At 43.0% G+C, this 13,804-nt stretch overlaps 1 protein-coding gene across 2 annotated transcripts in view; it reads left to right on the top strand.

The window, feature by feature from the left end:
* Positions 1–4,688: 4,688 nt before the first annotated feature.
* The window catches only part of LOC147625271 (SKP1-like protein 21), a 32,562-nt gene continuing 23,446 nt past the window's right edge, over positions 4,689–13,804 (top strand). Inside the window, exons 1-6 of one of the 2 annotated variants that reach the window (XM_086818576.1) lie at positions 4,689–4,779; positions 4,958–5,154; positions 6,062–6,340; positions 6,429–6,620; positions 6,705–6,815; positions 6,910–6,988. In XM_086818576.1, coding sequence (XP_086674702.1) covers positions 5,134–5,154; positions 6,062–6,340; positions 6,429–6,620; positions 6,705–6,815; positions 6,910–6,988 — 682 coding nt within the window. In that variant the 5' untranslated portion in view covers positions 4,689–4,779; positions 4,958–5,133. Of the gene's footprint in view, positions 4,780–4,832; positions 5,155–6,061; positions 6,341–6,428; positions 6,621–6,704; positions 6,816–6,909; positions 6,989–13,804 lie in introns of those variants that run through there. The other variant, XM_086818575.1, reaches the window with a different exon arrangement.

Raw genomic sequence — 13,804 nt, 5'->3', positions numbered from 1 at the left:
CTTAATGATACCATTAGCCCAATCAAGTTGAGATGCAAAGATGGTGATAGCACACCAAGAGGCAATGGCACAAGTCACCCAACAGTTACACGACAGACAAAGACTGGCTGCCGAAAGACTTCAGAGAATCACAAAAGCTCAAGAAAGAGAGGCTACCGCTAGACGTGCCCTAGAGGAAGCAACGAGGCGCTTTGAGGAGTTGGATGTTGCACGGAGGTCCGCGAAACAGCCATATCAAACCTTCTCAGCACCAATGACTCCCATCTACAAGAATTGGAATGCCAACTAGCCATAAAGGACCGTAGTCAAAGACAAGAGCCTATGGATGAAATGTGCCTACTCCTTGAGCGAGCCTCAGAGATAGGTCAGTTGTGCCAGTAACCCCGCAGGCCCCTCCTCAAACTCTTACTCTATTTTTGTCTACACTAACCCTCTCCTTGATTCAATACAATATAAATCAGTATGAGGACCTAGGCTTAGGTGAACTAACCCTTATTAAGCAAGAAGATTAGTGAACTTGGGGTTTTGCAAGGAAAATGACACATGTTATTAAGAAATGGTTGAAATGGCACAAATGAAATGACTTGAACTAGGTGTTTAGAAAATGGAAATTGGTGAAACATGTTTTGGATCTTTGGACATCCTGAAATGGCTTCTAAGTCAGCCCAAAAACCTGAAGTTTCAGAGTTTCCCGTAACTATGCTCATTATAGTGCCTTTGAATCAATACTGAAAGCCTATAGATGCTTTATAATGACCTTTGAAAGTGATTTGATGGCACGTGTTTTCAGGTCGGCCACCATCCATTTTTAGGGCTTAAAACATCATCAATGTATTCATATTATGCCCAACTTGTGTCCCAACCATTGGGCCATGTCTTGAGGTTGAAAGTAAGGTTAATGTCCATGTGGCCCTCACATATGTGTGATGCATATGACCCTTCTTGGGTCTCATCCACTTTTCTCCCAACACATGGGCTCAGTCTCATCGCGCTGATAAAAATGCTACTATAGTGATAGCCATGGGAACTCTCGTAGTCTCATCCTCCTCCTCTATGGATTTAGATAAACTCTACAAAATATCCTTGGGAATGGACAAACTAACCTCCTCCTCCAAAAAACGAGATTTGGAGAGATCCACCTCGGCCAAAATTGTTATGCTAATCTTATCCTCACTTTCATAATATGGAGATTCCATCATCCTCAATAGATTGACAAAGGACCGAATTTATACTTGAAAGTGGATATTTACTTACATTATTACTCTCAAAGTAAGGAGTATGTTTGTGTTCACCCAATATAAAGTTTTGGGCTTCTAGTCACATGGGACACATTATATGGTTTTGCTTGAACCCAACAAGGGAGTGACCAATTGAGATTTCCTTTAGTTTTATAGGAAGGAAATCCCAAGAGTATTGATTATCCATAAGATCGTGTGGCATGGAAAGGTATAGAAGAGGTAACTAGTGAAAGAAAGTTGTACAAAGACATTTATTTATACCTTGTTCTTCATTGAGAGTGGAGACTCTAGGACATTGATAGTTTGTCAAACTTAATGCATTGAGAGAAATTGCATTGCTTGTAGTTTACCATTTACTTGTCAAATGTATGTGTTATTTGCACATGATTGCCTTAAGTATGGGTGGACAGAAACATAAGCCATTATCCATGGGCTTTAAAGGCCGAGGAAACATAAATTATATGTATATGAACTAACTATGGAGAGTCTTCTATGTTTCAAGCCATTGATGCGTGTGACTGACATGCATAGGCTAAGTTTCCCCACAAACTCAATGTAAATAATAAAGGGAATAATAAGTAGATGCATGTAAGTGTATGAACTAACTATGGAGAGTTTTCTATGTTTCAAGCCATTGATGCGTGTGACTGACATGCATAGGCTAAGTTTCCCCACAAACTCAATGTAAATAATAAAGGGAATAATAAGTAGATGCATGTAAGTGACATGCATAGGCTAAGTTTCTTGTAAACTTACTTGGCATAAACAATATAGGGAACATAAGTATACCATATAAAGCTAAAAACCTTTGGCTCACATAAGTATACAATAAAGGGAACATAAGTATACCATAAAAAGGTAAAAACCTTTGGCTCACAATGGTAGTATTTTATTTTAATTTTCATGCCAATTTGTTTTTTGGCAATGTAGTTCTAATACTGCCAAAACCTTGTGATAGCTAGCCAATACAATACCCATTTGCAACAAGGAAGATGTTGCATTCACAAAGGGGATAAATAGGGGTGAGTAGCATGATGTGAGCTTACACGAGCTCATTATCCTCCCATAGCTTGACAAAGGCTCAAACTTATACTCAGAAGTGGCTTTTCACTTACAAACTTACCCTCTACCTCCTCACATACATAATCTAATCTCTACTTAGTGTGGTGTGAGCTTACACGAGCTCATTATTTGTTGCCACTCTATATCTCACATACAAACTCATTTGTTGCCACTCTAGATCTCACATACAAACTCATTTGTTGTCACATATAAACTCATTTGTTTCCACTTATACTCAAAAGTGGCTTTTTCACTTACAATCTTACCCTCTACCTATCACATACATAATCTAATCTCTACTTAGTGTGGTGTGAGCTTACACGAGCTCATTATTTGTTTCCACTCTAGATCTCACATACAAACTCATTTGTTGCCACTCAGATCTTACATACACAATCTAATCTCTACTTAGTGTGGTGTGAGCTTACAAGAGCTCATTATCCTCCCATAGCTCGACAAAGGCTCAAAATTATTCTCGAAAGTGGCATTTCACTTACAATCTTACCCTTAAAGTAAAAAATACATGATTGCATTCACCCACTCCCATTTATAATTTTATGCAAGCCTCAAACAAGCATCAAAAGTAGTCACATTTTGCAAATTGTGCAGCATATGTTTTTTTTTTGGGTGCTAGTCACGTGGGGATACACTATATGGGGGCGGATGAGGGATTGAATTATGTTTAATAACCTAAAAATACCTTAGGATGTTTCAAAATTGGAATATCCATCTTTTGGGTGGCCAATGGAGTAGGAATGTGATGACGACCTTAAATTCATTTGGTTTCATAGGTAGGCAGTTCTAAAGAGTCAAATTATCATTGATTTCCCAAATAGATGCATAGAAACACAAAACCATGATCCACTGGCTTTAAAGGCGTAGGAAACATGGATTTCATGTATATATACGAACTATTGAGAGACACTATATATGTGATGGGCTCTTTATGCATGAGAGTGACTTTCATAGTTAACCTCCCACAAACTCACTTGGCATACACAATAAAGGGAACATGACCATTTTGAAAAAGAGTAAAAATCTTTGACTCACAAAAGCATTCAATTTCAATTTTTGTGGCAATTTGATTTTTTAGCAATCTAGTTCCAACAACCCCACCCCCAAAACCTTGAGAAGGCCACTACATAGGTTCCATTCACTAAAGGAATTAACTAGGTACATGTATTATTACGCACTATGTCTACTGAAGAGTTCGTTTAATAATTCCATAATAATGGGGCTATGAACCCACTGCCGTGGGGGGGGGGGGGGGGGGGGCTTAAGGCTTGTACATGTATGTGGTATCTCACATCTATGGGTGATGTGTGTCTATGTGTGGCTAGCCCATGAACAATAATTTGTTGAACCCTATGGATTAATTGCAATCCATGATAAGGGATGCGAACGGTTTGGAGATAGTGGGCAAGGTGGCCTAGGAACCTAAAGCCCTTGCCCTTGGGTGTAGTCTCTCACAACAACTCTCAAGTGCTTGGGGGTGGTACAAAGCAACATTTGGTTAATCATAGGGCTGACATCTCAATTGGTCTAACACTTGACTATGTTCACATGATTTTAAATATGTGCTGTGAACGCAACTTGAGCCCTTAGGGGTTGTATTAGTAGAGAAGGCATGTAGTTGAAGACATATAATTAGCACAAAAACATGTGGGTGAAAGATGGTTCTCTTTGGCCAAAATTTTATGTGGTGCATGATTATTGGTTCATGTGTAGTTTTGATGAGGAGGGGGTTTGTTGGAGAAGTAGTTGCGTCAAGGTGACACAACACTAGCCTTCACATGGTAAACTGTGTCCCCCTCTTTGCGTAGTCAAATAACAACAACGATTTTCTTTAGGGAATGCGAAACAGACTCTTGAGCCACATGAATGTACACAATTGGCTTTTTTTGAGCCCTTAAGGCCTAGTAGATTCACCTCAGAGCCTTTACACGTTCAAGTGTAGATCTCAGGCTCAATCCTTAAAATTCGAGTGTCCACAAACCTGGGTGGGCCAGATTCCTTAAAAGTTTTGGGATTCTGCTAGCTTCTCAACACCAAAGGGATCTGAAAATGTTTGGCTTGAAAACGCGTGGGTGAAGATTAGTGAGACTCCACTTTCATGCATTTTTTTTTTTGTAATGCGAGATTTTTATTTGTACCAAGCAGTGTCCTTACGGATGAGAGCTGGAAGTAAGACTCGATCAGGAGACCTTACCCCCAACACACACACACTTCACCAACTGCTGGTGAGACTCCACGTTCATGCATTTGGGCACGCAAGATGGAGCGAGAATTCCATTTGATTTTATGGCCAAGGCCCTAAAAAATCTTAGTCTAGTCCACTTATATGTGATGTGATAGCTGAAAAATTAGCCATTGCACTAACAAAGTCCTAAAATGATATAAATAGAAGATGGATTTTAACCTACTCGGAAACAGCAGTTTTTCATTGTGCAAACCCTAAAAGCAGCCAGAGATACAAAAGGTACACAAACCCGTTTTTGCCATTCTCTCTCTATCTCTATGTTTTCCTGTCTCTGTCTAACCACTTTAATTTGCTTTTTTTTTTTTTTTTCACACTCCAGAAAGGCAAATCTTGCCCCTCCTCATTCAGCTGGTTTGGCATTTTTGATCTGTTCAAGTTGTTCGCTTTTTTGATTTAGGGTTTCGGCTCCAGAAAGCATTGCGTCTGCAAAAGCTCGCGCTTACTGGAGAGAAAGATTGTGGCTGTCGGAAAAATCCCTACTCCTCGTCCCTAACCCTAACCCTAATCCTAACCCTAACTCCGACCCTGATTTCCCATAGCCATCAGCGCCGTATCCACGTTTTCTGCAGCCGCATGGCCGTTGCCAAGCACCAGGTTTTCCGTCTTATCATTATCGCTTTTTATTAGAATTCTTGGTTTATGATCATCTCTTGCAGTGTAGCTGTCTTTTGTCTTCTCCTGGAAAAAAAAACCTCTCCTTTTGTCTGTTTGCCTTAATTGAGTGTGCCCGTCAGCTCCTTGATGGAGTAGAGGCTGCTCAATTGCTTTCGGATAGAATGGAGGTTACCCAAATGCTTTACCCATGATATGGAGGCCGCGCAACTGTTCTCAGGATGGAACGGAGGTGTCCAGGTGTTCTTCACATGATATGGCGGCAGGCCAAATGGTTTTCGGATGAAATGGAGACCATTCAACCTCTCTTGCGATGAAATGGAGGTAGCCCAAATTGTTTTTGGTTGATGAAACCAAGGTTGCCCGATTTGTTTTCCGGTTAAATCCCTGGACCCCCCCCCCCCCCCGCCTTTTGTTGTTTCCATGGACCACTTCATGGCCAGACGGGCCGCTATTTCACTAGATTGTTTTTTCAGAGGAAGCAGCTCAAAATTGTTTTTCGGGCAGCTTACATGTCTTTTCATACCCTACAGAGGCTGTCCAACTTTCCTTTGATTTCCTAGTTGTGTTGTGGCCGATTATATTCTAATGGCCTCATTGCATTGAGGATGATGGCCTTATTGCATTGTGGATAATGGCCTCTTGCATCTGGGGAGTCTCCCCAGATGGCATGGGTGCAGCTTGGTCCGACTTTTGTGATGGTTCTTGGGAGAGACTCTTGGAGACTGCCCACCCAACGACTGATAAAATGGGGACTGCCCGGTTGCTTTTTAGGAGGATGGTCTCTTGCTGAGATTGCAGCTGTGCAAATGTTTATGTGATGAAATCAAGGCTGCTAGATTGTCGTATTGCTGTCAAGGTACTTACTTTGGTCTGTATTGGACTTCAGGAGGAAAACCACAACATGGTGGTCAAGAGCATGGTGCCTGGAAGTTTGTTTCAAGCTCCCAAATCGTTTATCTGGTTAGAAACTGCGGAGGGTTTACAAGAAGAAGTGGAACAAGAAGTAGCAATGTTATGCCCCTTTATATGCAGGGAAGCATATCAGAAGGGGAAAGGAACATCTAGGAAATTGCCAATCGTCCTACCTTCACAGGTCACCCTCAGTGTTTTGAAACCTATCTTGGAGTACTGCAGATTCCATCAGCTACCAGGGAGATCCAACAAGGTTGAGACTCAGAAGTGCCCGTGTTTTTGTTGTGCTTCTGCATCAATTTTTGGGCTGCATAATGAACTGTTGGTTTGTTCTCTTGCAGGAACGTAAGCTGTTTGATGAGAGATTTATTAGGCTTGATACAAAGAAACTGTGCGAATTAACTGCAGCAGCTGATAGCCTTCAAATGAAGGCATTGGTTGACTTGACAAGCAGAGCTTTAGCACGAATGATAGAGGGGAAAACACCTGAAGAAATTCGTGAAACATTCCATTTGCCAGATGATCTTACGGAGGTAAGTCGCTTTTTCAAAGACCACTCGGTATGTATGTATTGGCTTTGCTCATAGGGAAACATTGGTATCCATGCCGTTTTTTAGGAGGAGAAACTTGAACCCTTAAAGAATACAACAGACGATCCACGAATCAGGTTGCTGAACCGTCTTTATGCCAAAAAACGAAAAGAACTGCAGGATAAGGAGAAGCTTAAGGTGCGATGTCATAGCTCTTTGCTTTATTTGGCCTTTATGAAGCCAATATTGAAAGCCTTATTTGTGTTTAACTTGGTTTGTGTTTTGATCACAGAGTGTAGATCAAGAAGAAGGATTGCAAGATGAGCGCCCTTTGGAGGACTTGTTGTCTTTCATCAATGGTGATGGAGAAGGTAATTTAATCAAGCACAGAGCTGAATTTTCTAGTGTGGCAAACTAAGCTTTCAGTTTGCTATATTATAACATTGTTATGCCATGGGTGTTGAATGGATAGTTTTTGTAGGGATGGAGTTATTAGCTAAGCCTTTGATTGACCAGTACAGCTTTATCATGTTGTTGGAGCCATGCGTGATGATCTGCTAACTGAACACATGAACAACGCCTTTCATACTGTAGTAGCGTTAGTTGTGAGAAAGGAAGCATATCCTGGCTGTTGTGCTGTGGATAATAATTGGCAGTAGCTGCAGAGGACTTGCAGCTTTTTGATATGGCATGTAGGAAAGGTGATCGTGGACCTTGAAGAGACGAGATACCCTTTTTTGCTAGACCTCAAATATAAGCTTGAGGCTTCAAGATCAAAGCCATGTGGCTCAGATATCAAGTGAAGGCATAATGTAGAAGAAATTAACAAGATAAGCTAGATTAGCTTGGAAAAGAAAGTAGGATCCCATGATGAAAAGGTGGATCACTAGGAGAACAAGAGTAGTGATTGAATTATGTGAGTTTCTTGTGATGAGCTCACCATGTAGCATCCAATAGGTTGATTGTCGTAACGCGCCACAAAGCCTTCTTTATACCCGGGAGTTTATGCAATTCCACTTTACTTGAGAGGGAAGAGAAGAGAGAGAGAAGATAGAGTTGATACAGTATTGGGTCCCAATTACCCACTGCACCCCCTCCCCCTCCCCCTGCCCCTCCCCCTGCCCCTCCCCCTCCCCCCCCTTTCCCTCTGCAAGTAGAAGTATTTGCTTATATTTCTTTGGAGAACTTTTACAATGAATATGAATGAAGACTGAGGACTGCCAAACGTAAGGATGAAGTAGACCTAACGCAGGCTGATCCAGATGCTGTCCAAGCTTCTTTGCATAGCTTTTCAATGACCACTATGCATGCTCAAAACTGAGGAATGCACATATGCTGGCTGAATACTAAAGAATCTCTTCGTGGAGGCCTTGGGCTGAGGTGCTGACTGTTGAGAGTATGCACAAGAAAGCCGGAGGTTTTTGGCACACATAATTGCTTAGAAAACTACTGTAGGCTGATTTGCTGACTGATGATGGATTTCTGAATGATGATATTTGCTGAATGATAGTTATAGGTTTATATGCTACTTGTTGGCCTGTTTTCATGGGACACAAAATGCTGTTTCTACAACATTAAATGCTGCGCACAAATCCCATGATGCCCTTTTTGTGCTGGCCGATTGGATGACTACATGACTACTGTTGATGTGGACTGGATGCTGGCCGACTGAGGAAGGTTTGCATCTTCTGTTGGCCGCCTCATGCCAATATGCACCTGATCCTGGCTGACCACTGTTTTGGACATCTACAGGCTGCCGACTGGCTGCCTATGTCTTCTATGGTCTTTGATGATGGCCCTTATGGGCTGGCCCATGTGCTAATGATCTACATGCTGGCTAATGCTTTCTCATGCAAGAACTATAGCTCTGGAGCTTTGACAGAAACTCAGTACATAGACCTTTGTATGGATGTATGCTCTTATACGTGTGTGTGTGGGGGAGCATATATTGATACCGAGTTCTACACCCACTATTGGGCACCGATGATGTTAGTGGGGACGTCGTAGTATCTAGTCCATACTATGCATGATGGAGGTGTACCTCCAAAAATTTAGAGACTTGCAGATGAAAGCTACGAAGATGGATTCTACTACTCTTTTGGGTTTCTTCGTAGAGCAGGTTTATCCGACTCGTACCGTTTACAGGTCAAAAACAACAAATGCAAAACTTTGGACGAGGGCATTCATTCTGCTCGTATTTATGACGATTCGATGGTCTCTTCTAAAACCAAACCCGTGACCGAGCAGGGGGAACAAGCACAAAAGAAAGTTATCTGTGCCGATGGCTAGCACGACTGAAGGTAAGTCTTCGGACCAACCTTAGAAGAATTCTACTTCGACTTCAGTAAAGAAAAATCGTCTCCTCAAGGCTTTAAAGCTCAAGAAGGAGAGACTTTGCTTTATCTGCGAAGAAAAAGGACATATGCGTAACGAGTGCTCGAAGAAGAAGAGTGCAAAGATCAACGTAGGACCCAAGACGAAGGCAACCAACCAGTTGTCTTTGACAGGTACTTCAGTCACTATACTCTCGTCCTAGTTCATGTTCTGTTTGTATGTGCTTATTCTTTCTATCTTCAGCGGTGCGTTTGTTCTATCAACTACTTATTTGCTGTAGTAATTCTTTCTATTTGCTACTTCCCTTAGTGCTAGGCTTCATTATGGCTGAGTTTGCCTTGCATCTCCGGAGGTTTGATAGAAACTCAGTACGAAGTGCTTTGTGTGAATATATGCTCGTGTGTGTGTGTGTGTGTGTGTGTGTGTGTGTGTGTGTGTGGAGTGCGTCTATGAGCATATCTTGATATAGAGTTCTACACCCACTATTGGCAGTGATGACCTTAGTGGGGATGTCATAATATCTAGTCCATACTATGCATAATGAAGTTGATAGTTATATAGTCTTGTGGGTTGACTACCATGAGTATATAACATGCATGTTTCTAAAAGGTGAATTTGGGTGAATTTGGGCATGTTCCTGGATTCATCTAGGTATAAATATATCTAAAGTTTTTGGCTTGCATGATCTTCTCCGAGTTTATGGAGAAGTGAATGGCCATAGAATCCACATTCTTTTGGATCCTGGCAGCTCACACAACTTTGCTAATTACAAACTTGTGCAGAAATTGGGTCTGGACCATAGTAGCAACGAAACTCGTTTCGGTCCATTTGAAACGGACTGAAAGGATTGAAACGTTTCACAAAAGTTTCATACTTTGAAACATGTTTTTTATCTATAAAAAAAAGGTCTTATCACATCTTTTCACCCGTCGTGCACAGTCGCACACATTTCGACATTCGAGCTGCTGCCGCCACCTGCGCTGAGTGAAGCTGTCCACGACTCCACCCGCGACCCGTCACCCGATTGCATGGCGACTCTCGACCACTGCTTGGCGACTCCTGTTCACGATTGCTGGGCTGTTGGCCAACTCCTGACGACTACTGTTCACGACTGATTGGCGAACCCCGACTGCCTACAGCCTGTGGCCTGTCCATTCGTTTCCACCCGACTGCCTACAGCCTGTGGTCGACTGTTGCAGTGCTGTGGGCCGTGGCTGACTGTTGTGTACAGTGTGTTCACCTTCACCCGACCAAGTGCTGTAACCTGTGCAGTGTGACCTGTCCACCACCCACCTTCACGAGTCACGACTGTTGTCCAGACTCCAAGCCTGCTGCCCAGTGCCAAGTCTCAAGGTAAGCCTAGCTGCCTAGGTGTTTTATGTTTCTAGAATCTATACTATTGTGTTTTATGTTTCTATACAGTATACTATTAACTATACATAATATAGGCTGCTCTAGCCTACTGCACTTGCTGCCTATATCAGGCTTTTTTTTCCATAACTAAAATGGGGATTTTATCACAACCTATGCAGGCAATAGGTTACAGGGTATTTCTCTTGCTGCTTGCAACTTTGCAATATGCCTCGTGCACAGGATCCCTTGTGGAGCAATGTCACATGGGAGAGCAAGTATGTAGACTCAGGCTCGAGAAAATGGAGGTGCAATTTTTGTGCAGAAGTGCATCCTGGCAGCATTACACGGTTGAAGGCACACTTCACACATACAAAGGGCCATGGGGTGGGACCTTGTAAGGTCGTACCAAGGCACATTTATGAAAGATTTAAGGCTTGGAAGGCTAAGGAAGTAGGGCTTCCTGTTGAGGAGATTGTGGATCCTGAGCATTTAAGAGAGGCTACCATGATTGTGGAAGAGCAAGATTCTATAGTAGGTGACATGCAAAGTCAGTATCATGGGACTTTTACTGTTGGGGGTAGCTCTAATTCACAACCTCGAGCAAAGAGCGCTGCCATGAAGGAGGCAACAAGGGAGATAACCAAGCTTTTTGTGCACTGTGCATTGTCCTTCAATATTTTGCGGACTCCTCGATGGAGGACAACCATGAGAGCAATCTCACGCATAGGTTGTGAGTGGGATGGTCCCTCATATGAGGCCTTATGTACTACAGAGCTTCGGAGAGAAGCTAGCAGTTGAGACAGAGATGGAGCCTCTTAAGGCTACTTGGGTAAAGTATGGGTGTACTTTGATGTGTGATGCCTGGGCAGATGTGAAGAAGAGGAGTGTTTATTACATTTTGGTCTCCTCATGCAAAGGCACTATGTTTATTCGTGCCATTGATGCCTCTGTGTGGTGGAGACAGTGGTGACAGGGGAGTTCATCTTCAGGCAAATACGCCAGGCTATATAGGAGATTGGCCCAGACAACATTGTGCAGGTGATAACAGACAATGGGTCGAATTGTGTTTCCATGGGAAGGATGCTTGAAGAAGAGTTTCCCAAGATTGTATGGACACCTTGTGCTCCACATAGCCTTGATTTGATGATAGAAGATGTGGGAAAGCTGGATTGGGTGAGGAACATTTTTTTCTGTAGCCTCTAGTATGGTGAACTTTGTTGCTAAAAGGCCGAAAGTGCTGAGCATGTATAGAGCCAATTCTGATCTAGAGCTCTTGAAGCCATTCAAAACTCGCTTTGCCTACATGTTCATTGTAATGGAGAGGCTCGTGAGGGTGCACCGTGGCCTAATGTGCACAGTGGTATGTCGTGAGTGGGCAACATGGGATGACAAAGATGCACCAAAGTCAGTTTCATTTGCTCGTATGGTCATGAGGGAGACTTGGTGGAATGATGCACAGGCACTTGTCAAGACACTCAATCCCATGTATAGTGTCCTTCGACTCACGGACATGGAGGGGAGTACCATTGGGCTCCTCTATGAGTTCATGGACAAGATTGGAGAAGCCCTCGATGCTTGTACATTATTGTTGTAGGCATATGCTCACTTATGGTAGTGCTATGTGTGAACAGGGCTTAACCAAGGGCACTTTTTCCCATGTGGTTTTTCCCCTTGGACATCAAGTGTGAAAGGACACTCTAACATATAATATTTTGTACTTCTATATTATATGGATGTGGCACACATGCAAGGGTTGACTTGCATTTTGTGGATACCACACTTTTGGCTCTCTCTCTCTCTCTCATTTCTGTGTGTGAGCTTCTCTACCTTGCACCTAACCCTAATGTGCAGGTTTGTGTGTGTGAGTGTGTGAGTCCAACACCCAACATTTGGTATCAGAGCTGGGAGCTGGCCCTGGAGTGGTGGCTGTGCAGAATCTGCAGAAAAAACTGCAAAATTCCGTCGATGTTGTGTTTTTTCGTCGACTGCAAATTTCCGTCGCCGTCCGTCAGAGGTTTCCGTCCGCCGGTTCCGTCGGCGCTCCTCCGTCCAGCCACCACAATCGGGCGGCACTCAAAATCAGCAAATTGAACCTCTCTCATTTGCGGAAATTTGGGGGTTTTCAAAATTGGCGTCAAAATTGGCAAATTGAACCTCTTTCACTTGCAGAAATTTGGGGCTTTTGTGAAAATTGGCCAATTAGATGCACATTGAAGCGATTGGAGTGCATAAAAATTGGGGATTTTTTGATTGGAGCATGTAATTGGGCATTACAGCTGCGATTTGTCGCGTATGTATACACATTGGGTGTAATTGGACAATTTGGTGCAGGTTTACACTTGCTTTGGTTTGCAAGCATACATTTGCACAGGACATTTGGTTGCCTGGCAGTGCACATTTGTGCTTGGTTTGCTTGTAGATATATTTTGTTGACATGGCACAAAATGCTACAGATGTATTTGGTGTGCTCACCCAGGAGGACAAGCTGGATGGATCTAACTACTCCCTCTGGAGTTTCATGATCCGTAATTTGCTGGTAGCCAAAGGGCTTTGGGGCATCGTGTGTGGTGATGACACACGCCCACTTACCATACAGCCAGCCACGCCTCAAAGGGGAGGTGCTCAAAGAGCTCCTGATGTAGATCCTGCTCCCACACAAGAGCAGAAGAGATGGGACTCTAGAGATGCACAGGCCATGTCATTGATAGCCCTTTTAGTGAAAAGGACTATTATTCCGCACATTCGTTCATGCAAGACATCAAAGCGTGCATGGGACACATTGGAAGCAATGTATCAGGTACGCAACGAGGCAAGAGTTGCCTACTTGAAGAGACAATTGGATCTTCTTTCTATGGATGAGGGTGACTCCATGGCAGATCATCTCACCAAAGCGAAAGATTTGCAGGAACAATTGCTCAACATTGATGAGGTTATCCCAGACAAACAGATGGTCACCAACACTCTTCATTCTTTACCGCCTTCCTACTTGGGCTTTCACACCTCTCTCAACCTCTCGATGAGAGGAGGTGGTGATCCCGTCACTTTTGAAGAGCTCGTGGGTTTACTCTTGGAGGAAGAGCAAACAAGAGCAAACATATCGAGCAACCGTGGTGGAGAAAAGGCATTTACAACCAAGGATAAGGGTAAAGCAAAGAGCTTTAGGCATGGGGGACAACAGTCTAGCAAGGCTGGTCATGGACAGCCCTCTTCTAGTGGTGAAAAGTTTGACAAAGGGGATGCAAACAAGCCCAAAAAGAAGGGAAAATGTCACTACTGCCATAAGCCTGGACACTACATCAGTGAATGTAGGAAAAGGATTGCAAAAGAGAAAAAGAAAGAAGCAGGCAATGCAGTAGCAGCAGACTCTTCGGATAACAAAGCACAGCAATCAGCTAATGTAATCCAGGAAGAGTACACTTTTTTAGTCACATGCACTAGTGACACACCAAGTGCTTCAGACACTGGTATGTCTTGCATTGCATCTGCAGACAGAATGCATC

This window comes from Cibotium barometz, chromosome 24 (genome assembly GCF_041138505.1).
Source record: "Cibotium barometz isolate CiBa-2024 chromosome 24, ASM4113850v1, whole genome shotgun sequence".
Classification (NCBI taxonomy): Eukaryota; Viridiplantae; Streptophyta; class Polypodiopsida; order Cyatheales; family Cibotiaceae; genus Cibotium; species Cibotium barometz.
The sequence above is the reverse complement of the archived record's forward strand: the minus strand, read 5'-3'. Positions and strand labels throughout refer to the sequence as shown.